Source organism: Hyperolius riggenbachi, chromosome 2, assembly GCF_040937935.1.
Source record: "Hyperolius riggenbachi isolate aHypRig1 chromosome 2, aHypRig1.pri, whole genome shotgun sequence".
NCBI classification, from domain to species: Eukaryota; Metazoa; Chordata; class Amphibia; order Anura; family Hyperoliidae; genus Hyperolius; species Hyperolius riggenbachi.
In genome coordinates, this window is record NC_090647.1 from 406,651,110 (window position 1) to 406,677,103 (window position 25,994).

The 25,994-nt window shown below is 44.1% G+C and overlaps 1 protein-coding gene across 1 annotated transcript in view; it reads right to left on the reverse strand.

Annotated features, from left to right (window-relative positions):
- Positions 1-25,994, reverse strand: part of F5 (coagulation factor V) — a 485,541-nt gene that overhangs the window by 315,760 nt on the left and 143,787 nt on the right. Inside the window, exons 8-10 of the mRNA XM_068269820.1 lie at positions 22,659-22,806; positions 11,865-11,961; positions 1,690-1,901 (exon numbers count right to left, since the gene is read on the reverse strand). Of these exons, the coding sequence (XP_068125921.1) occupies positions 1,690-1,901; positions 11,865-11,961; positions 22,659-22,806 (457 nt within the window). The remainder of the gene's footprint in view (positions 1-1,689; positions 1,902-11,864; positions 11,962-22,658; positions 22,807-25,994) is intronic.

Sequence of the window (25,994 nt, forward strand, 5' to 3'; positions counted from 1 at the left end):
AGAGACTCTACTTCCTTCGTCAGCTAAGGAAGTTCGGCATGGCACCAGAGATTCTGATCAGCTTCTACTCCCCCACCATTGAATCGATCGTCTGCTCTTCCATCCTGGTCTGGTACACCAGCGCCACCGCCAGCGACAGGCTCGCACTTCAGAGGGTCATCAGGGCAGCGGAGAGGGTCATTGGAAGACCTCTCCCCTCACTCGACCTCCTACACAGGAGAAGGCTGAGATCGAGGGCGTTGAGGATCACTAACGATCCTACTCACCCGGGCCATTGCTACTTCTGCCAGCTCCCACTTGGACGGAGACTTCGGGCCATCTCCATGAGGACTGCCAGACACAGTAACTCTTTCTTTCCCTCGGCCGTCAGCCTCCTTAATTCCCTCCACATACTCCCATCAGCACACAAATCAATTGACACAAAAACTAATTGATAATATGCCATTATAGGACTTTTTCAGTACTGTCACGGGTGATGCAAAATTGCTGCTAATGTAATGTAACGCAAATGTTAAGTGTGATATAATGTAAATGTAATTGCTTGTCCTCTGTTTTCTTCTTTCTCTCCTTGAGTTATATGTACTGTGCCAAAACCAATTCCGGGTATGACCTAGTAATGCTTGGTGAAATAAAGAATTCCTGATTCCTGATTCCTGAAAAAGGGACGGAGAAATTCGTACCGTGGGGGGTAAAGTGGTTAATTTATATGGTGCTATGCTACAGGCATAGCAAAGATAGAGGACCTGACGTATATCAACTCTAAATTTCATCTGCCATTTGCTGGACCATATAGCCCCACTTTAATGGTTCTTCTGTAGTACAGCAACAAACAAAAGGATTGTAGGACAGCTGCAAGTTAACAACAAAAATAATCCTGAACCACACCCACCTTCTATATTATGTATTGCTTAGTGTTAATAATTCTACAAAATTTGTAGCACTAGTGAAGATCTCACCCTCCTACTAATGATCTACCAAGTCATTAATAAAGGAAGTAAAGAGAACCAGACTCAGTAGTGAACTTTGTGGGACCCTAGTGCTATAGGTTTTCTGTTCTGAGTATGATCAATTTACTACCACTGTTGTAACAAAATTGACTTTCAACATACCTAATGTAAATGAAAGGTACTCTTTCATTTAGAAACTTTTCCATGGTGGAAAGCTATAAATAAAAGTTGCCTTTGACGAACTGTCCAGCTGTCTTCTACGCTGAATTGACTTACATCAGGGGTTTTGCCAGGATCCTAAATATCATTATAATTAGGCAGAGTTACCTGGCTTCTGTGCTGGCTGGTCTGGCTTTCTGCTGGGTGGGTTGGCCTGCTGCCAGGTTATCTGGCAGTTCTCCCATAGCATGCCCTGACCTTCTAATTGACCCCCTGCAATGTTCCTGCGGGCCTTCCATTCAAGCACCACAACTCCCAGCATGCCCCATGGAATAACCACAGCTCCTTGCATGCGCCTATAAAGGCATCACAGTTCCCAGCATGGCACCACAGCACCCAGTATGCCTACATAGAGACACCACAGCACCCAGCATACCCCCATTGATGCACCACAGCTCCCAGCATGCCCACCATTGAGGCACCACAGCTGACTCTGCCTGAAGGACATCCGGGGCACGTGCCACTGATCTTTGGGGCTAGCAACGCCCCTGACTTACATACATGTATTTATGCTCAGCCTTACCTGTAGACCTCTCGTATCTAGTGACATATGCTTGCAAATAAGAAGTGTACCAAGAAGCCCAGATGCCATATCCTTCACAATGTTAACAGTACTATGATATATCCTTGTTAAGCACTGAGTATCTTTTCTTGTAGGTTGATCATTATCCAGAACAGTCCAGTAGTAGGTAACAGTTTCCCCTGGCATGACTGTGTTATTCTGTAATTCCTCACCTAGGTAAAAAAAATAAAAAAAAATAATGAACTGTGTAAAATATCCACATAAAAGAGTTAAAACAACGTTAACATTACACATGTACATTAATTTACATGTGCCACTGGGCATATTGGAGATGAATTACAAACTCGTTGCAGCTGCTGGGTGCACCCCTGCAAACATACAATAAAAAGGGATTTTAAAGCCTTTTTTACAGCAAGATCAAACTTTGAACTCTCGCTCACTCAGCCCTAACTGAGAGATCATCCAGCTAACAATACTTGGGTGACATGTGGCTACCTATACTGGGGGGATCACCAGGCTACCTATACTAGGGAATCACCTGGCTGCCCACACTCCTACATGGAGAATGCATCTGGCTGCCAATAAGAGGGGGGTTCATCTAACTATCTACACTGGGGATTCATTTAGCTACCTATGCTGGGGACATCTTGCTGCTTATAATAGAGAGGTCATCTGACTTTCTTTACTGTGTGTGTGTGTGTGTGTGTGTGTGTGTGTGTGTGTGTGTGTGTGTGTGTGTGTGTGTGTGTGTGTGTGTGTGTGTGTGTGTGTGTGTGGTTATTTGTCTTCCTATACAATGTGTTTATGTTTGTTTGTGTGTGTGTGTGTGTGTGTGTGGGGGGGGGGGGGGTGTCATCTGGCTACCTATATGGGAAGGACATCTGGCTGCCTATATACCTGTAGCGGGAGGTAGGGTCATCTGGCTACCTATACTGGGGGACATCTGGCTGCCTACACTTCGAAAGATCATCTATAGCTGTCTGTAAAGGAAGGGCATCTGGCTGACTAAACTGGAAGGGGGGGGGGAAGTATCTGGCTGCCTATACTTGGAAGGGTCATCTGGCTATCTATGTATATGGGAGGGTCATCTGGCTGACTATGCTGGGGGGTCATTGACTGCCTATACTGGGGAACATCTAGCTGCCTATGCTTGGAAGGGTCATCTGGCTGCTATATTTGGTGTGATTTGCCTTCTTAAAACAGAAGGTACTTGCGATAATTCAGCTTTAAGTGAACATCTGTGGTTAACCACAATGCACCACTACTAATTATGCAAATTTTCGCTTTTTTCCCACATTCAGTAGCGGTGAGGAATGTCATCTGACCTCCTATACTGAGGGGACATCTGACTGCCTATACTGTGGGGGGTCATCTGCCTAACTACATGAGAAGGACAAATGGCTGTCTATACTAGGAGGTATAGTCGTCTGGCTACTAATACGGGGGGTCATCTGGCTGCACTAGGTGAGAGGAAATCTGGCTGCCAATACTTTGGGGATTGTCTCGTTACCAAAGCTGGAGGGCCATCTGGCTGCCTATGGTGGGAGGGCCATCTCGCGTTTAAATGTAATTAAGGTGTCGGGAAATCTGGGTGCAGGGTGAAGCTGAAAAATGGCTCACCCTGCTCCTGCAAAAGTCCCAGTGCTGTTAATTACTATTTACCCTCCAGGTCGCCATGGACTGTGGGGTAAGTCATAATTCGTCTACCAGCTATTGCTAGCATCCGTATTACGTTGTTTTTATCGTAATTTGTATTCCGTCTCTTGATGGGCCCAAAATACTGCCTGAGTGCCTCTCTAGCCTGATGCGCCCAAATTTTCAGCGCCGTTTCTCCCTGTCTCGCAACTTGCGACCTATATTTGGTTGGATATTTGTCTGCCTATACTACAAGGGAAAGTCATTTGTCTACCTATACTGGGGGGCCGAGGCAGAGGCAAGAGAGGCTCCAGCCCCAGGTGCAGTGTAGAAGGGGGCGCACAGCTCACTCAGCTATTATTCCCCTATTGTGTTTGAAGCAGAGACAAATAAGATAAGGGGATACATGGTAGTGAATGCAAGCCAGATAACTAGAGGGTGCCTCTTAGTCTAATAGCAATCAGTGTGTGACCCGCTGGGGTGGGAGGGATGGAGGAACACACCTTGGTGTCACAGGCTTGGGTGCTGGAGGACCATCTCTCAGCTTTTCAGGGGGGGGGGGACTAGCTCTGCATATTGGCGGAGGTTAATCTGGCTACCTATACTGGGGAGGACATTTGGCTGTATATACTGGGGGGGGGATCTGGCTACCTATACTGGGGGGACATCTGGCTGCCTTTATGGGTGGGGGGGTGTCATCTGCCAGCCTATAGTGGGGGTAGGGGGTGTCATCTGGTTATCTACACTAGGGGAGCATTTTCCAAGCAATACGGGGGGTGGGGGGAGGTTCCTCTAGATACCTATACAAGGAGGACATCTGTCTGCCTATGTGGGGGGTAATCTGGTTGCCTATATGGGAGGGACAACTGTCTGCCAATTGAGGGGTAGGGGGTGTCATCTGGTTATCAACACTGGGAGTGAATGTGGCAATGTATATGGGGGGGGGTGTAATCTGGCTACCTATACTTGGGGAGGGGGGCATCCATCTACCTATACTGTGAGAGGAGGAGGGGACATTTGAATACCTACCTGGGAGGGACATCTGACTGCTTATAATGAAAGGGGGTCATCTGTCAACCTGTATGGGAAGGGCATCTGGATACCTATAAAGTGGAGGGGTGTCATCTACATGCTTATAGTATGGTTGGCATTTGGATACCTATCTGGGAGGTATGTAGTATTCAAGTTAATTTTTGTGCTTGTACTTTGTGATAAATATGTGGGTTTTGGGTTGCAGTGTCGGAACTCTGTCTCAAAAAGGTTCGCTATTACTGACCTGTAAAACCAATGATATAAGACACCTTATGATATGTGGCACAATTGTGCAGTTTTTCAGTTGGGCTTTGTTGCTTACTGTTGGTTCTGCATTTGTGCCACTTTGCAGCCGTGCCGTATACTGTATGCTTGGCTGCTCTAATTGCGAGCGCTGACACAGGTGCTTAGGGCTGCTCTAATTGCTAATTGGTCTAATTGGCTGCTCTAATTGGCGTGATGTTTAGCCTGTATTCGTTCTCTGTAAACACACCCCTTAGCTCCTAAGAAACTAAAGCCTTTTGTTACCATGTGATCTTCTGCTTTCCAGCCACTTCCTGATGGCGATGGAACGCAGAAGAAGTAAGGGGCAGGCTGTTTGGTGCCATCCGCACACATGTTCAGCCAGACATACTGGAATGTGTTTAACCCCCTCCCGACCACCTAACGCCGATTGGCAGCATGAAGGTGGCAGCTACAGGACCGCCTAATGCTGATTGGTGTCTAGTCCTGTATCTGCAGATTTGCAGGGATTGCAACCCCGCTTGAGTGACGGAGCTCCGCTCCGTAAACAACCAGCCAGCGGCAATCGTTGCTGGTAGGTTGTTAGGGGGAGAAGCGGCGCTTTATTTATTTTGTACAGCACTGCAGTCTACCACAGCGCTGTACTGGGGACAGCCCTGTTACTTGGCTGCCCCCTAGAGACTAACAAAAGTTGATCACTCTCATAGGCTGTGATTGGCTGTCGGGGGAAGGAAGGGAGGGGGAGGTATAAATTAAAAGGAAAAAGAAGCATTTTTATAAAAAAAAACAACTTAAAATTAAAAAACAAATAAAAAAAATGTAGCAGCGGCGATCAGATGCCACCAACAGAAAGCTCTGTTGGTGGTAACAAAAGGAGGCAACATTCATTTGTGTGCTAAGTTGTATGGCCCTGCAGCGAGCTGTTAAAGCTGCAGCGGCCTGAATTGTAAATGACTAACAAATAGCAATACAAAGGCTTTTTTTCATCTTTTCATGTTTTATATGAAGAAAATGACATTCACAGAGAACAGTTTTCACTGTGGGCATTACTATGGAGAACTGTGTCCAGCACGTGCATGACTTTCTATAGTAATGGGCACTTTAAGTGAGCAGGGTGCTACAAATATCAGGACTCCTTGACCTTTTTTGATCTCCAGGTAAGTATTAGGTCAGCAGGGAGTGGCAGAAACAGCACAGAGGGGCCCAGGAGAACATAATAAATAGAATGGTATGCTTTATATTGTAAGAATTTTAGAGTACAGCTTTTCTTTCATGGAGTTATCATGGGTTTAAAGATATACTAAGTTGTTGATATTTGTATGTTTTTTGCATACATACTTTGATAACTTATATGTTATTATTATCAATATTTTTTTCTCCACTGATGAAATGTACAAATCCTAAGGAAATCTATATCTAGAGCATAAATATTTGGATTATTTCTGACTGCTATTCCGCTGAATGCCCACAGGATGTCCCCAGAAGACCATTTGTAACAAAATACCATATTTTTTGGACTATAAGACGCTCCGGACTATAAGACGCACCTAGGTTTAAAGTGCAAAAACCAGGAAAAAATATATACTAAACCTAAGTGCGTCCATGGTCCAGGAGTGTCTTATTGAACCTTTCCTTCAGCCAAGACGACCCTTTCTAAGTTACACTGCCAAGCTACTCTAACCCCTGCTGCCCCCCATCCCAGCTACACTGCACTAAACTACACTACATAAACCCACATGCCACCCTCCCTCCCCCAGCTACACTAACAAACAACAACAATTATACTGCAGAAGAACTTACCAGTCTGGGTGGCAGTAGCTGGGTGCATAGTGGGGAGGCAGCAGCACTGTGATTCACGGTGGTTCCAAGTGGCAATAACCGCTGTAATGATCCGCAATGTGGCCCTTTGATCTTCTTTAATCATGCCCGGTCACCTGTATCAGCCCTGCAGCAGCGTGACCCCTGGCCGGTGGTTCCAAGTGGCTGTAATCATCCGCAATGTGGCCCTTTGATCTTCTATGATCATGCCCGGTCACTTGTATCAGCCCCGCAGCAGCGCAATCCCCGGGCGGTGGTTCCAAGTGGCATAGGAGCAGCCACTGTGATTATCCGCACAGCTGGTCCTTTGATGTTCTTCTTTGATCATGCGAGGCATCAGTGCGATCCCAATTGACACACACATCTTCATCCGCTATAGAGGCAGAGTCCTCAGAGGCTTCCGTACTGCCTTGTTTACCGGCGTACTCTCATGACCCCTGTGCACGTGCACCGGGGTCATAGGGTGACGCAAGTGAACAAGGCAGTACGGAAGCCTCTGAGGACTCTGCAACTATAGCGGCTGAAGATGTGTGTGTCAGTCGGGATCGCACTGATGCCTCGCATGATCAAAGAAAAACATCAAAGGGCCAGTTGTGCGGATAATCACAGTGGCTGCTCCTATGCCACTTGGAACCACCGGTTGGGGATCACACAGCTGCGGGGCTGATACAGGTGACTGGGCATGATCAAAGAAGATCAAAGGGCCACATTGCGGATCATTACAGCCGTTTGGAACCACCGGCCGGGGATCGCACTGCTGCGGGGCTGATACAGGTGACCGTCTGACAGCTGGCTTGGCAGAACTGTTATCTCGCCAGGTGTTACCAAACCAGCTGGTGGACTCTGAGGCCTTCCGTAAATTTGTGGCCATTGGGACACCGCAGTAGAAGATACCAGGCCGCAATTATTTCTCTAAAAAGGTGATACCCAAACTGTACTGTGAAGTTGAGAGGCAAGTGGTGTCATCTCTGGCACACAGCGTGGGGTCAAGGGTCCATCTGACCACGGATGCCTGATCTGCCAAGCACGGTCAGGGCAGGTACATTACTTACACAGCCCATTGGGTCAACCTGGTGACCGATGGCAAGCGGGGAGTACGTGGCTGTGCAGCGGACCAACTTGTGACACCTCCACGGCTTGCAGGCAGGCCTCCTGCCACCTCCTCTCCTCCTGCTACATACTGTTCGCTGTCATCATCCTCCTCCTCCTTGACTGAGTGGCAGTTCAACTCTACTGGTGCTGTGATCTTCTCTCCAGCTACACAGCCCTAGCTCCCCAGGGCCTATGCTGCATGCCAGGTACGATGGTGTCACGCCATCTTAGACATGTCTTGCCTCAAAGCAGAGAGTCACGAAGGAGCAGCTTTCCTGGCTGCTCTTAAAAAACAGGTGGATAAGTGGCTGACCCCGCACCAGCTGGAGATCGGCAACATGGTGTGTGACAACAGCAGCAATCTCATTTCTGCTTTGAATTTGGGAAAGCTGACACATGTACCCTGCATGGCACGTGCTGAATCTAGTCATTCAATGATTTGTGTCAGTACCCAGGCTTAGAGGACGTCCTGAAGCAGGCCAATAAGTTGTGTGGGCATTTCAGGCGGTCTTACACGGCCATGGCACACTTTGCCAATGTTAAGAGGAGAAACAAGTTGCCGGTGAGACGCCTGATTTGCGATAGCCCAACTCGCTTGAATTCGACTCTCCTTATGTTTTCTCACCTGCTAGAACAGGAGAAAGCCATCACCCAGGACCACTACAACTACAGTAGAAGGACACACTCTGGGGAGATGGGGATGTTCTGGCCCAACAATTGGACACTCATGCGAAATGCAGCGCTGCGTAATATGTTGGCGCTTTATAAATACAATAAATAAATAAATAAATAATGCGGCCTTTTGAGGAGGTGACCGACCTGATGAGTCGCAGTGAAGGCACGCTTACTTCCTGGAGCATGCCGTGCGTAGAGTTATGGATCAAGCTGTGGAGGAGCGTGAACAGGAACAGTTACAGGAGGAAGCGTTGTGGGATCAATTCTAATCAGAACCAGATGTTTCCTCAACACCTGCGGCAGCACAGAGGGGGGAGGAGGAGGAGGAAGAGTTGTGTGGGGAAGAGGAATCAGACTCGGATGATGAGGAAGGTGTTTCTTTGGAGGAGGAGGCGGCGGCAGAAGAACAACCACAGCAGGCGTCGCAGGGAGCTTGTGCTGCTCAACGTTCTCGTGGTATTGTTCGAGGCTCGGAGGAGCACTTATATGACATCACTGAGGCAGAGCAAGAGGAGATGGATAGTACGTCTGAATCCAACTTTATGCAGATGTCATCTTTCATGCTGTTCAGCCTGTTGAGGGACCCCCGTTAAAAAAAACCTCAAGGGGAATGACAATTACTGGGTGGCCACGCTACTAGACCCTCGGTATAGGCACAAAGTGGCGGAGATGTTTCCAAATCACCAGAAGGCAGAAAGGATGCAGCACTTGCAGAACAAGCTGGCAACTATGCTTTACAATGCGTTTAAGGGTGATGTCACAGCACAACGCAATAAAGGTACCACTGCCAGTAATCCTTCTCCCATGTCCACGCAGGCAAGAACAGGACGCTCCAGCGATCTCATGGTGATGTCAGACATGCGGACATTCTTTAGTCCAACGCGACACCTTAGCCCTTCTGGATCCACCCTCCACCAACGCCTGGACCGGAAGGTAGCCGACTACTTGGCCTTAAGTGTGGACGTAGACACTGTGAGCAGCGATGAACCCTTGGACTACTGGGTGCGCAGGCTTGACCTGTGGCCAGAGCTGTCCCAATTTGCCATCCAACTTCTGTCTTGCCCTGCCTCAAGCGTCCTGTCAGAAAGGACCTCCAGTGCAGCTGGAGGCATTGTCACTGAGAAGAGAAGTCGCCTAAGTCACAAAAGTGTTCAGTACCTCACCTTTATCAAAATGAATGAGGTATGGATCCCGGAGGGCTACTGCCCACCCCAAGACTAAGTCCATCCCCACACACAGCTTCTCTGCCTGCACGCCGTGTGACTGCCTGCCCCAAGACTAAGTCACTCCCCACACAGCACCTCTGACCGCAGGACGCTTGACTGCCTTCTCCGCCACCACCAACAGGGTCCTGGACTCCAGGTGGATTCCTGAATTTATAAGGCCATTCTACTTTTTCTGGTGCGTGTACATGCCTGTCTAATTTTTCTGGCTGCACTGCAGCTGCAACAACAGAACAAAAGGCATGTACATGTGCCAATTCCCCTTTGTGATCATTACCTTGCCGCGGTGAAGTGGCTTGCGTATCACAATGAAGCAATGACTGACGGCTATATGAGTGTCTCGGGGAGGGGGGGGGGGGCACACTCAAGATAATAAGGTCGTTGCTTCATTGTGGACAGATCAAATTTGATCAGCTGGACAGTCACTGTTGTTCTATCATTGAGCTACCACAGCCCGGCGACCATATGGGCTTGAAAACCACCATGGCCTGCACTCTGGCCATGGTGCGCTCCAGTCCAGCACGGCTGTCATTACACAAACTGCTGTTTGCGGTGCGTTACACAGTGAGTTTGGTGTGTCAGTGTGAAGCAGTACTCTAATTATACTCCCTGATTGATGAATACACATTCAAGATGTTTTAAAGCACTTTAGGCCTGCAATTTAGCATTCAATGTGATTTCTGCCCTTAAAATGCTGCCATGCTAGCCCCCTTGAAACATCTTTTCCATCATTTTTGTGGCCAGCATAAGTGTTTCTAGTTTTCAAAGTTCGCCTCCCCATTGAAGTCTATTGCGGTTCGCAAAAGTTCGCGTGAACCAAACTTTTGCGGAAGTTCGAGAACCCGGTTCACGAACTGAAAATCGGAGGTTCGGGCCATCTCTATTGATGATGTATATGTGCTAAACACACATATATATATTCTATTTTTCTTTTTCCGTTTTTGTCACTTTTTTCTACTTTTTCTATTTTTGTATTTGGGTATTCAGCAATATTTCAGGTGGTTCATTCCACCACATTTTTTGGACCATAGCACTTTGCACATTTTTTAGCTCTACCATTGCCAGGCATTACATCCATATTGGATATGATATTGTAAACCATAAGGGATAACTATCCAGGAATTCTGATTATATTCAGTATGTGGGGAATATTTTAATTAGTTTTAATTGTATGTTCATGTTTTATGATGGTAAATAAACTAGATCTTTTTGCAACTTCATTGTAGCAAGATTGCAATTTCATTTTTTAATAGCTGCTCATAGAAGGTACTTTCATCTGGCAATAACTGTGTCCAGCACATCAAGAATACAGAAACAATCTTCACTAGCAATAATCCTGTGACTGGAATCCCTTCAGAATGATAGTAAGCAGAAAAATAGCTTCAAATGTGTGTAAATAATCATCAGCTGCAGCTCTCTCTATGTGCTCCTGTGTCTCTCTGTCTCTCAGCCACGCAGTCTAAAGTAAATTCCCTCATTGCCGACATAAAAATTGTTACAAACAGCTGGTAAACAAGGCATTTTTTTCACATAGGCTGTGCTAAGAGCCCACTAAAAGCTTTCTAGTTTTAATGGCTAAAAGCTTTATAGGTATTTGGGGTTCACAGAAAAACAGTTTATTTGATAGTTGTTCTTTAAATATCTAGCAAAGGCGGAAGGATGCCGATACAGCCTCAGAAGAAGCACCGATAGGCCTGAAATGGCAGACAGGCTACCTGTGCCCGCACCTACTGCGTAAGACCCCATTCCGGCACCTCGGTATGTGTTCTGTGTACCTTTTCTGAATTTGCAAATCACTACATATTGTGAAACTGAAGATCATGCATTCAAACCATAATATGCAAACTCGAATCGCAGCAGTGCCAGGTGTTTTTCTTTCACAAGAAAAAACTGTAACCTGATCTCAAACTGCACATAGAGCACACTGCATCACATACTGGGGACTTAGCACTGTGATCCTGAGCCTGCTTTGTTGTAGTGCCATGTTTTTCTCTTTTTCCAAAGTAACCCATTATTAATCCCTTCATGCTCATTTTTACTTAACATTTTAGATCTGTTCTCTCTTGTAGTATAATAATAGTATGTTCATTTTAATCTTCTTTAAAAAAAATATTTTTCTTTATGTTCTATCATTCCATGAGTTCTACACACCTTATCTTTTATTGCTCCTACCGCTGACCAATCTAATCTATATAGGATATATAAATAGCGAACAGGCTGTATATTGCAGAGTAGGAGTGCGCCATGCAGCTAATCACCAGGAGCAGTGAGAAGGGGTTTGGCAGCAAATGACTACCTATCAAAGGCTATAGTCAGACAGCGACACTAGCTTTAGATCTGCAGGGCCATCAGCAAAAAAGGCTAGAGCTGGCAGTGGGGTACAATCTAGTGTTGCAACACTGACAGACAGCAGTGACAGTAATGGTAAAACGAACAAGGTTATTCTGCAGTACATACCTTTTTGATCATATGTGACACCTTTAAGAAATCTCTGTAATGATATTCCTTGTGGATATATATTGTGCGGTTGGCTAGCCATATTTTTAAATATGACCTGGAACATAAGCAAAAATGTAAATAGAGATCATCTAGAACAAAAGTGTTTTTTTACTTTTTATGTGGCATAACATAACACATAAGTACATTTTGTTTATTTTAAAACAAATATGTTGATATTCAAAAAAGTTAAATTCCACCAAGCAGCTAAGTACACAGTTAAAAATACTTGTTTGTGCTGTAAATTACATGTTAAATGATTAATTGAATTGTAACCACAATACTTCAGCAACAGTTTGAGCTGTGGCCAAACTGGAAATGCAGCACCCAGAGCAAGGACAAGGTCCTCCAGTACCCAAGGCTGAGACACCAAAGGGCGCCCCTCCATCCCTCCCACCCCAGCCGTCACACACTGATTGCTATTAGACTAAGAGGGCCACAGGGCCCACAACCTCCCCAACACCTTAATATCTAGTTATCTGGCTTGCAGTCACTGCTATGTATCCCCTTTTCTTATTTCTTTCTGCTTCATACACAATTAGGAATGACAACTCAATGAATTGTGCGCCCCCTCCTACACTGCGCCCTGAAGCTGGAGCCTCTTCAGCCTATGCCTCGGCCCGGCCCTTGCAGCACCCTGTGGAAATAAGCCCTAATTTGGCAAACTATCAATCCCTCCGCTATCAGAAATTGTTTGGATAGTGACCAGTTCCGATCACCTTGTCCACTTGATCTCAATTAGATTTTAGAAGGAAGTAGCTAAAGAAAGCAAGGCCTTGCCCATTCCTAAGTTTTGAAAAGCTAATTGGACATATCTTGTGCCCTATGAGAAAGCAGAGGTTTTTCAGACAAACAGAATTCTATGGTAAAACAGATGTGGTGTGCATACATCAACAGACATGGAACTATCAGCTCAGACTGGCTGTATTATATTGGATCAGAATTCATTATATACAGTAGCAATAAAAAGTAGGTGAAACCTTTGGAATTGTATGAATTTCTGCACAAATTGGTCATAAAATGGGATCTGATCTTGATCTAAGTCACAACAATAGACAATCACAGTCTGCTTAAACTAATACCACACAAAGAATTAAATGTTTCCATGTTTTTATTGAACACACCATGTAAACATTCACAGTGCAAGTGGAAAAGGTATGTGAACCCTTGGATTTAATAACTGGTTGAACCTCCTTTGGCAGCAATAACTTCAGCCAAACGTCTCCTGTAGTAGCAGATCAGATGTGCACAATGGTCAGGAGTAATTTTTGACCATTCCTCTTTACAGAACTGTTTCTGTTCAGCAATATTCTTGGGATGTCTGGTGTAAATCGCTTTCTTGAGGTCATGCCACAGCATCTCAATCAGGTTGAGGTCAGGACTCTGGCTGGGCCACTCCAGAAGGCGTATTTTCTTCTGATTAAGCCATTCTGTTGTTGTTGTTGTTACGTCTATGCTATGGGTTGCTGTCCTGCTGAAACACATATCTTCTGCTTAGCTTTAGCTGGTGGAAAGATGGCTTTAAGTTCTCCTGCAAAATGTGTTGATAAACTTGAAAATTCATTTTTCCCTAAATTACAGCAATCCGTCCAGGCCCTGACACAGCAAAGAAGCCCCAAACCATGATGCCCCCACCCCCACCTTCACAGTTGGGATGCAGGTTTGATGTTGGTGTGCAGAGCCTCTGTCAGGCTTGTCTGGTCAATGACTATAGGTCAGGCTGAATGCCCATATGACTGACCTATAGCCCAGCCCGTAACACCTGCACAAACTCCTACCTAGTACAAACTACAATAACCCTGCAGGCAGATGTAGCATACAGACTGACAGATAGTATCCACCAAACAGAACCAAGCAACAATACAAGCACAGTATCACAATGATATAGTCACCTGAGGCCTGAAGGATGAGGCAATACAGATGAGAGTCAGATGACTGCAAGCAGGAATAATGGTATGCAGATTGAGGCTTTAGAGATAGTGTGGTCAGTTCTCAGCCAGATATCAGGGCAGGCAGCGTTCATACAAATCCTTATCCAGTCAGAGGTCAATCCAGGCGGTAATCAAACAGAGTCCAAGTACAATAGGAAAGTTGGCAACAGGTGATCCAATAGAGCGTAGTCAGGAACAAGCAGAGTCAGCAATGGGTGATCCAATACAGCGCGGTCACGAACAAGCGGGGTCAGCAACAGGTAATCCAATCTAAAGTAAGCGTGGTCAAGATACAAGGCAAATCGGCAACAGGAGTCAAAAGGTTTTTGTGATCGCATACCCAGAAACAAGCCAAAAGCTAATGCTATCACGGGTGATGTCTGGGAGCGCTCACCTGAGTTGAATACAAAGACTAACCAATCAGAAAGCAAAGGCATCCAAAACAACCAATGACATTGCGTCGTGTCAGCAGGTCAGCTGACACGTCATACATACAAGTGGTTATTGTTTACAGCAGTGGAGCGCGTACTGAGAGTGCATCCACCGCCTATCCAATGGGAGCTGAGTGCCATGCGCTCCAGTGACATCAGCAGCCTGCCGAGATCCAGAGGCTTGCGCCTCAGCATGGTTCTCGGTGTTCTGCCACCATGAATGCCCCAAGGATCTTACAGCCTCGTTTTCTCCACACATTGGGCTTGATTCAGTAAACCGTGCTAAGTGTTAGCACGCCTGTGAAAAGCCCTATATCACGCCTAAAGTTAGTTTAGGCGTGATAAATTCACATTGCGTGCAAAGTCCTGCACGCAAAACTTTGCGCGTGCACAGTGCAGTTTGAGCGAAACGCCGCATCGTGGTGCGACGAAAACAGTGCACCAGATGCGCCTATAAGGTCGCATTGGGTGCGACCTTAACGTCGCACCATGAATTTAGTAAACGGGGCTAACCCAGTTAGCACCCTAGTTATCACGCCCAAAGTCTTTAGGCGTGCTAACTGAGTTAGCACCGTTTACTGAATCAGGCCCATAGTGTTGTGTGTTTATTCCAAACAACTCAACTTTGGTTTATCTGTTCACAGAAAATTTTGCCAGTACTGCTGTGGAACATCCAGGTGCACTTTTGACAAACTTTAAACGTGCAGCAATGGTTTATTTTTGGACAGCAGTGGCTCCCTCCGTGGTATCCTCCCATGAACTCCATTCTTGTTTAGTGTTTTACATATCATAGATTCACTAACATGGATGTTAGCATACGCAAGAGACTTTTGTAAGTCTTTAGCTGACACTCTAGGATTCTTCTTCACCTCATTGAGCATTCTGTGCTGTGCTCTTGTAGTCACCTTTACAGGATGGCCACTCCTAGGGAGAGTAGCAGCAGTGCTGAACTTTTTCCATTTATAGACAATTTGTCTTACCATGGACTGATGAACAGCAAAGCTTTTGGAGATACTTTTATAACCCTTTCCAGCTTTATGCAAGTCAACAATTCTTAATTAGAGATAGCCTGAACGGTTCGCCGGTGAACGGTTCCCGGCGAACTTTCGTGGTTCGCGATCGCGGAGAACCGCAAACTTTCCCGGAAGTTCGGTTTGCCCCCATAGTGCACCATTTGGGTCAACTTTGACCCTCTACATCACAGTCAGCAGGCACATTGTAGCCAATCAGGCTACACTCCCTCCTGGAGCCACTCCCCGCCTTATAAAAGACAGGTAGCGCCGGCCATCTTACTTACTCGTGTGCCTGCGTTAATTAGAGAAGGGAAAGCTGCATCAGACTCTCTCATAGGGAAAGATTAGTTAGGCTCTTGTAGGCTTGTTAGCTTGCTCCTTGCTGATTCTTATTGCTAAAATAGCACCCCACAACAGCTCTTTTGAGAGCTAATCTTGTTCTTGTGATCTATATTTTTGTGTGTGTGTTTGTGTGTGTGTGTGTGTGTGTGTCCCACTGACACTTGTGTTGCATAGACAGCCTTGATCATTCATACTGTGTGTGCCACTGCCAGGCCCAGCACATTCAGTGACTACCTGTATGTGTGACAGGTGCACATTGTAATACTCATCACGCAATATACCTACCTACCTGTTGTTCACAGTGCACCCACCTACCTACGGTACGTGAGCACACGCAGAGTCACTGGGCCTGTCCGCTACCTGTCTGTGTGTGAAAGGTGCACATTGTAATACCCATTACTGCATTACGGAGCCTTTGGACACGCACGCTTCTTGGAACACACACTAGAGATGGAGGTTACCGGTGCCGAGGCAGGGAACCTGGCGGTCATCTAATGGAGCTGTGAGATATGCTTTTCATATTCTTTTATTTGGTACAAAGTTTTGAAGCAGGGCATTTTAGCCATATTAAATACGGTTTTACGCTATGAGAAGCGGCCTTTTTATGCTTTTTTTTATAGCTCTACAGAAATACATGTGATATGCCTGTTTGAAAGCTGGTGAGCAGGGGCTATAGGGGGGGAGCGTGACCCCCATCCTGCATGCGGTGGAGGTCCTGGCGCTAAGTGTGGTTTATACACAGGGTGTACTTGTGCTAGAGGTTTACCCGCTATGAGCACCCATGTCTGATTGCTTTTATAGGATCTGGAAGTATATACACTGAGGAATCACGCTGCTAGAAGCGCTGCTGTGAACATCTACATTTGGTTAAAGGAGATCTTTGTGTACCCTTTGGACAGCTAGCAGCAGTCTGGACTTTTTTAGAGGTTTAGGAGTGGTGAGCGCTGTATCACATTTTTTACAATATACATTTTTTAAAATATAAAATGATGAGGAGCGCCAGAAATTGCGTTTAGAAAATTCTCCTTTTTATTTTTATTTTTCCTTATCAATAATCTTAAAAGAGTATGTTTTTCCACAACAATAAAATATGCCACTATTTATATTCAACACTCAAACAACCTTCACTCATACATAAGCAGTGTGCTGATGAATATTATAAAAATGCAAAAATAGCAAAAAAAATAAAAATAAATATATATATATATATATATATATATATATATATATATATATATATATGGAATCCTCTGTAAAAATAGTAAATTGTTCTTAAAAAGACATATCTCCCGAAACAATCCATAAGGAGATTCATATATAAATAGATCAGATGGTTATCCACTCCTCCGGGGTGTATATGATTGTCTTATTGTGCATAAAATGTTAAGCGTGGCTGTGACAGGAAAAAAATGGCCACTAAACACACATCCCCAGAATGGTCATTAAATATTCTGTTAGAGGGTGGCTATGGCGAAAAAAATGTGTACACTGGGATAGATACAGTGGCCGTTTACTCACTCTCAGTCCCTTACACCAAGCTCCAGTCCTCCGTTATGAGGACACCACATGTATTACTCACGGGCTCAGCTGTTAAAATATACACGGTATGGCCGCTCCGGTGTCTGGACTGGGGCACCCCATAAGATCCAATTGGAAGTTTGACCCTGACTATATGGAATAGTGTGCAATATATATGCACATCTACAGCTGAGGACAGCCGAAGCGCGACTGAAGCGCAAGGAAGTGAGCCATGGCACGCAAGGAAGTCCCTGAACTGAGTGACCCCTGAACCGGAAGCACTAGTGGAGAGTGCAGCGGGGAAGACTGCAGCGAAGTGGACGCCACAGGTTGTTGCGTAGTGTCGCACTCAGCGGTGTGAAGCGGCTGAAGACTGACACCGGAGCGGCCATACCGTGTATATTTTAACAGCTGAGCCCGTGAGTAATACATGTGGTGTCCTCATAACGGAGGACTGGAGCTTGGTGTAAGGGACTGAGAGTGAGCAAACGGCCACTGTATCTATCCCAGTGTACACATTTTTTTCGCCATAGCCACCCTCTAACAGAATATTTAAAGACCATTCTGGGGATGTGTGTTTAGTGGCCATTGTTTTCCTGTCACAGCCACGCTTAACATTTTATGCACAATAAGACAATCATATATACCCCGGAGGAGTGGATAACCATCTGATATATTTATATATGAATCTCCTTATGGATTGTTCAGGAGATATGTCTTTTTAAGAACATTTTACTATTTTTACAGAGGATTCCATTGATATATATATATATATTTTTGTGTGCAATTTTTGCATTTTTATAATATTCATCAGCACACTGCTTATGTATGAGTGAAGGTTGTGTGAGTGTTGAATATAAATAGTGGCATATTTTATTGTTGTGGAAAAACATATTCTTTTAAGATTATTGATAAGGAAAAATAAAAATAAAAAGGAGAATTTTCTAAACGCAATTTCTGGCGCTCCTCATAATTTTATATTTTAGTTGGTTTATAGTTGGAGACAGGGGTACTCCTATGTGGTGAGGTAGCAGCAAGACAGTGCGTGTCATGTATAGGGTGTGTATCCCCCTATATATATATATCCCTTTGGTGTGTATCCTGCTTGTTGATTCGCAAAGCGCCCCTAACTTCTTTCCAATATACATTTTTTACCTGTTGTGTTCAGTGCATCCACCTCATCACTGCATATACCTACCTGTTGTGTTGAGTGCACCCACCTCATCACTGCATATACCTACCTGTTGTGTTGAGTGCATCCACCTCATCACTGCATATACCTACCTGTTGTGTTGAGTGCATCCACCTCATCATTGCATATACCTACCTGTTGTGTTCAGTGCACCCACCTCATCACTGCATATACCTACCTGTTGTGTTGAGTGCATCCACCTCATCTCTGCATATACCTACCTGTTGTGTTGAGTGCACCCACTTGTCCTCCTGTATTGTTATTTTTGGTCACTACCTCGGGACGTGCATTGCCATGCCTGCTGCCTTCCTTGGATGTGTGGTGGTAGCCGTTTCTCAGGCTCCAACTCCGGACCGGAATCGAACCCTGATTCCCCCGGCCATTACCCGTGGTCACAATGGCAGACTTGCCCTCCAGAACAGATTCTCGTGAAAGGCAAGTGGTGTCATCATTGTCCTCCATAACAGATTCTCGTTAAAGGATTTAAAGTTGATTCACCTCATATACAGAAGGACCTCGAAAGTCCTCCTGTATTGTTATTTTTGGTCACTACCTCGGGACGTGCATTGCCATGCCTCCTGCTTTCCTTGGATGTGTGGTAATAGCCGTTCCTGCTCCTTTGCCCACAGCGTGCCTGCGGCCTTCCTTGGATGTGTGGTGGTAATAGCCGTTTCTTAGGCTCCCACTCCGGACCGGAATCGATCCAGGATTCCCCGGCCATTACCCGTGGTCACAATGGCAGACTTGCCCTCCATAATAGATTCTTGTTGCAGGTACTGAAAAATAGATGTAAGCTTTAACAATGGTAGAGAAAGAACCATCAAAGGTTGATAAGGCAGTCAGACATTACCTGATATCACTGAGTGAGGAAGAGCAATCTCGCCATGGTGCGCAGTAGTCCAGCACGGCTGTCACTACACAAATAGCTGTTTGCAGTGCGTTACACAGTGAGTTTGGTGTGTCAGTGTGAAGCAATACACTAATTACACTACCTGATTGATGTATACACATGCAAGATGTTTTAAAGCACTTTAGGCCTGCAATTTAGCATTCAATGTGATTTCTGCCCTTAAAACGCTGCTTTGCGTCAAATCCAGATTTTTCCCCGGGAATTTTGGCATGTATCCCACTCCGCCATGCCCCCATCCAGGTGTTACACCCCTTGAAACATCTTTTCCATCACTTTTCTGGCCAGCATAAGTGTTTCTAGTTTTCAAAGTTCGCCTCCCCATTGAAGTCTATTGCGGTTCGCGCGAACCAAACTTTTTGCAGAAGTTCACGAACCAAAAATCAGAGGTATTCTGAGAACTCTTTTGTGCAAGGCATCATTCACATCAGGCTATGCTTCTTGGGAAAAGCAAACCCAAAACTGTTGTGTATTTTTTTTATAGTGCAGAGAACTGTAATCATCAACACCTACAATCTCATCTCATTGATTGGACTCCAGCTGGCTAACACCTCACTACAATTAGCTCTTGGAGATGTCATTAGTCTTGGGTTTCACATACCTGCACTGTGAATGTTTACTTGGTGTGTTCAATAAAAACATGGAAACATTTAAATATTTGTGTAGTATTAGTTTAAGCAGACCGTGATTGTCTGTTATTGTGACTTATACACACGACATGAGCACGTGTGTACAAGCTGTCGGCAGACTGATAAGACTGTAGTCTTATCAGTCTGCCGACAGCCTGTACACACGTGCTGCTGTCGGCAGAACATCCGCCCAGCGGGAGGGTCTGACGGACCCGTCATTTGCTAAAGTATGGCGTGTATACGCGCCTTATGATGAAAATCAAATCACATTTTATGACCAATTTGTGCAGAAATCCATATAATTCCAAAGGGTTCAAATACTTTTTATTGTTACTGTAGATGTAGGTGGGGAGATTAAGCCTGTCCCCACTCAGGGTTAAGAAGTCACTCTCCGTAGATCAGAAAAAAGGGGTAACACCCCTCCACCAAATCATATTTATCGAATATACAAAAGAAACTCACACAATTTATATGGAACAAACAGAAACCTAGGTTGAAGTTTGAAACTCTCCCAAGATCCAAACTCACTGGAGGAATGGGCCTCCCAGACCTTCTTAAATATTATCTAGCAACACACTTAGAGTCTTTGGATGGGCAGAACATAACCCTGAGAAAGATTGAGTACAGATTGAAAACGCTACAATCCAGTCCCAAGTATTAAACATCCAAAGCCTACTATGGGACCCTATCTCACAACGCTCCAAAAATATACCACACCCATTAATAGCTCCGACCCTGAAAGCTTTCCTAACAAGCAACAAGAAACATAACATTACTGGAAAAGGCAGCCTTTTGACACCTTTACCAAACAATAAAGATTTCATACCAGGCTTAGAAAATAACTTTCTCACAGGATGGCACAAAAACTTGGCTCCCAGAATTCCAGATTTTGTGAACAAAGGAGAGGTCTTATCATACATGCAAATTAAAGATTATACCACTCCAAATAGCATCCCAAAATGGCAGTACTTTCAAATAAGACACTATATAAATTCGTTAAAATAAAAAAATATCCTAAAATACTCAACCACGCAGTTTGAAGAAAATCCTCTCCAACAAAGCACAAAGGCACTTACTGGCTTGGGCCTAGTATATCTTAAAAAAACACAAATCTGAAGATCTCTTGCAATACCAGAAAAAATGGAACTTAGCTTTAAAGAAAAATATATCTTCAGATCAGTGGGGGATTATAGCATTAAACACACATAAATCCTCTAGGAATGCTTGTTTGCAGGAACAAAACTTTAAATTTCAAACCTTATGGTTCAAAACTCCTGAAGTTATTCCTAAATTTGCTCCTGAGATACCAAACAAATGCTGGAGATGTGATAGTAACAATGGATCTTTTCTGCACTTAACGTGGTACTGTCCCTCTCTTAAAGAGACACTGAAGCGAAAAAAAATGATGATATTATGATTTGTATGTGTAGTACAGCTAAGAAAAAAAACATTAAGATTAGATACATCAGTCTAATTGTTTCCAGTACAGGAAGAGTTGAGAAACTCCAGTTGTTATCTCTATGCAAAAAAAGCTATTAAGCTCTCCGACTAACTTAGTCGTGGAGAGAGCTGTTATCTGACTTTTATCATCTCAACTGTAATTGAACTGTTTACTTTTCCTCTGCTAGAGGAGAGTTCATTACTTCACAGACTGCTCTGAAAGACTCATTTTGAATGTTGAGTGTTGTGTAATCTGCACATATTATAGAGTGATGCAATGTTAGAAAAAACACTATATACCTGAAAATAAAAATATGAGAATATTTTCTTTGCTGCTAATCTTCTAGTAATTATTCATAGTACACAACCAATTCATTATATCATATATTTTTTTTCGCTTCAGTGTCTCTTTAAGACATATTGGACCAGAGTACATGATCTTACACAGAAAATACATGGCTACCCTATCCCATTTGAACCAGACCTATTTCTCTTACATAACTCCACTATGAGGCACAAAAAATACAAAAACTCTATACTGCCACACTTGATAAACACAGCTGGATCACAGATACCTGCCCCCTGGAAACAAAAACAACTCCCTCAATCCAAAGCTGGCTTAAAAAAAATTATTGGCGTGCTGATCCCTCGTCGCGTACCTCTGATACAGATTGCTACCCAGCTCGTCATTAACATTTTTTGCAAGTTTTTGCTGGACGAGCTCAGCTCGTCCATACCGCCAGGGTGGCTACGCTGCACTGCTGAATTGACGGTCAGCCTATTGGGCCAATCAAAGTGCAGGCATCTCGTCCTATGAAGCCACTGAACCCGACAGGCCTCAGGGCGGGATGAGTGGTTATGTGAATGGAGTGCATGTAAGTTACCAGCCCACGCTGTGCAGCACTGCCGCACGTAGCGTGCGCACAACTCATGCTGCTCACATTAAGCTGTGTTGCTTTAGCAGCGTAGCTTAATGAATCAACTCCAAAATTCCAATTTGCCTGCTGTCACTTGGAAAACTACAAGGTTTTAGAGGTTTTTTATTGCTATTGTTGCCACTGTTCTCCTACACATATCTGGCACATTTGGCGGTTCTACCATGTATAGGAGCTTTGCTATTAACCATTAAAGTCATCCCATTCACTTAAATATAATTTGAATAGAATTTGTGAATTACCTTCGAAAATTTGCAACACTGCCCAAAGATTGAGGAAACTTTCGCAAGACTGCCAGAAGGGTTCTCACACATCCCTGCATGGTGTGCCCGTAAAATGTAATTTTGTGTTAGATTTAAGATTTCTATAGCTTTTTAAATTTATGGATTAAAGTAGAACATAACTCCTTGTGCGTACCATAATTGTGTCTTTGACTTGAGCGCGGATGACAGGACCAAGCAAGCCTAGTTCACGTCTTGATCTTTCAGGGCTAGCTTGAGTTGTAAATGTGTTATCCAAAAATCTCTTATAGATGACTTTTTTAAACATCTGGTGGCAAGCAGTCCTTTAAAAGACAAAAAAACAAAAACGGTGATATTTCTACAAAGTTTAACTATCATTAGAAACATATGAAGTGTATTCACTAAACTGCAGTAAGCAGAATAATGTGCGTAGTCGAGCACGATGAGTAGAGCGTAACGCAATACATGACATGCAGTGTATTATGCTCTACTCATCAAGTCATCAAGGGTAATGCATGTTATTCTGCTTACTGCTGTTTAGTGAATATACCCCAGATTTTAAAAACATAATGATATTGTTCAGTTTAGTATCAATTTTATTGCCCTTATTCCATACTAATATAGAACAAACAAAAAAAAAGTGAAATAAGTAAGCTGTCAAAAAGTCACTCAGAATGTGAGTACAGTGTTGCACAACTCTGCATCTTAATTTTGTGAAACAGGAGTTGTACTACCTAAGACTTAAGGCTCTAAAAACAATGACAGTAAATGTTGCTTAAAGTGAACCGAGCACCTTTTTTTCACTCAGGACATTTCTATAGCACATGAAAAATGTATGCCGACTATCTGTTTCATTATTAAAATAAACTTTAATTTTACCTTGTATTTTACATTCAAAGTTGTTAAATTGGCCTGTTTGAGCAGACCTGCCGACCGTCCCCATCCGCAGAAAGTTCAGTAACCTCTAATTGTTTCATTGCGCTAATTACCAAGAGGTAAACCATGCCTTTCATCAGCAAAGAGGGTGAATAATTAGGAGTGTGTTTTCAAAGCCATGCTTTGAAAACACACTCCTAATTATTCACCCTCTTTGCTGATGAAAGGCATGGTTTACCTCTTGGTAATTAGCGCAATAAAACAATTAGAGGTTACTGAACTTTCTGCGGATGGGGACGGTCGGCAGGTCTGCTCAAACAGGCCAATTTAACAACTTTGAATGTAAAATACAAGGTAAAATTAAAGTTTATTTTAATAATGAAACAGATAGTCGGCATACATTTTTCATGTGCTATAGAAATGTCCTGAGTGAAAAAAAGGTGCTCGGTTCACTTTAAAGGGCAATGGAAGCAAGAGGGATATGGAGGCTGCCATATTTATTTCCTTTTAAGCAATACCAGTTGCCTTGCTATCCTGCTAACCCTCTGCCTGTAATACTTTTAGTCATAAACCCTGAACAAGCATGCAGCAGATCAGCTTCATGCATGTTTCTGTCATTATTCAGACACTACTGGATCCTAATAGACCAGCAGGACTGCCAGGCAACTGGTATTGTATAAAAGGAAATAAATATGGCAGCCTCCATATATTTCAGTTGTCCTTTAACCTCCTTAGCGGTGATCCCCAGTTAGGCTCAGGGTGGAAATCTTCAGCTCAGAGAGGTGAGAAATGTGCAGGGCTGCCGCAGATCTATTTAGCGGTATGGCTTTTTAGGGTCTAAAAGTGTGTGAAAAAATTGCACTGCTTTCAGACAGGTCCGGGAAAAATCATACTGCTAGGGAGGTTAAAAGCTCTGCAAAGTGAAACCCTGTTTCGTCTCTTTTATTATTTTGTGTAAAACGGTTACTTAAAAATAAACACTAACAAAATCACCACTCATCTATATGGCACAACCTTCATTTTGAGAAACTTTTACTGCCACTTCTGGCATATAACTACCCATACCCTAAATACATGCCAACTTCTCCCCTGACATCAAATTGTAAACTGCTGATTTAGTCAGAAATACAATGCTTTCTACATAATGATAATGTGACTTTAATTGTTTGTTTGGGTATTGTAACACATTGGTTTTTTTTTTGTATTTACAGGTTGGATCAGATCAGACATACCATTTGTAATAACCTCCTCTCACAAAGCTCTGTTTCAAAAGTTCATCAAGCTTCCTAATGTAAAATATACCAAAGGCTCCTGTGTTTGTCCTATCTTTTGTAACTCTGTGAGTTCCCAAATGTAAATAGATAAGACTACTACAGTGCTGCCTATAATTATTCATACCCCTGGCAAATTTTGACTTAAAGAAATACTATCGATTGAAACAACTTTTTTTTTTTAATACTCTATATTAGTGTACACATCACTCTATCCCTCTATCCCTGCATAAAAATTCATTTCTCACACAGCTCACAAATATATTTCACTGTGTCACTCACAGCATGCAGGAGACATGAGGAGAAATAGGCTGATCTGAGGTGGCAGAGCCGGGACAAGGTCCTCCAGTACCCAAGGCTGAGACACCAAAGTGCGCCCCTCCATCCCTCCCACCCCAGCCACCACACACTGATTGCTATTAGAGTAAGAGGCACCTCAGGGACCCCAACACCTTAATCTCTAGTTATCTGGCTTGAAGTCACTGCCATGTATCCCCTTTTCTTATTTATCACTGCTTCAAAAACAATGGAGAATGATAGCTGAGTGAGATGTGTGCCCCCTCCTTCACTGTGTCCTGAGGCTGGAGCCTCTCTCGCCTCTGCCTCAGCCCGGTCCTGTGAAGTGGTAACAGGCAGGTAACTAAATGAGCTGTAAACACACATTGCTAGAATCTTAAACCCCTTACCACCATATCAATAAGATTCTTAAAGAGGAACTCCAGTGAACATTTTAGTGTTGGCAAGTGATGTAGCTGCTGCATGGTTTTTGGCAGTTGGAAAAAGCTGTAACAGCTGTTTTCCATAATGCAACAAGGTTCACAGACAGAAAACTGCCAAAAAAAGTACATACTTTTCTTGTGGGAGGGGTTTCTTGTGGGAGGGGTTTCACCACAATATCAGGCATACAGCGCCCCCTGATGGTCTGTTTGTGAAAAGGAATAGATTTCTCATGTAAAAGGGGGTATCAGCTACTTATTGGGATAAAGTACAGCCCGGAGGGCTTCCGATGACGTCAGCGCGCCGGCGTGGGACGCAGAAGTGCCAGGCCTTGGAGCGCAGAAGAGCCCGACCTGGCAGCCAGCCTGGCCAGGTCGGGTCGGCCACCGGAGACCACCGGGAGCCTGCGGAGCGGCGGCGAGGGCACCTCCTGCCTGCCACGGGCTGGAGGAAGCCCCAGGTAAGTGGAAGTTGATTTTTATTTTTTAACCACCCTCCCTGAACCTTCCCTTTAATATAAGCTTGTAAATAGTGATGGATGCAAAACGGAAAAAATGCACTTTTATTTCCTAATAAAATATTGTCGCCATACATTGTGATAGGGACATAAATTAACCACTTCTGTCTATCTGGATGGATATATCCAT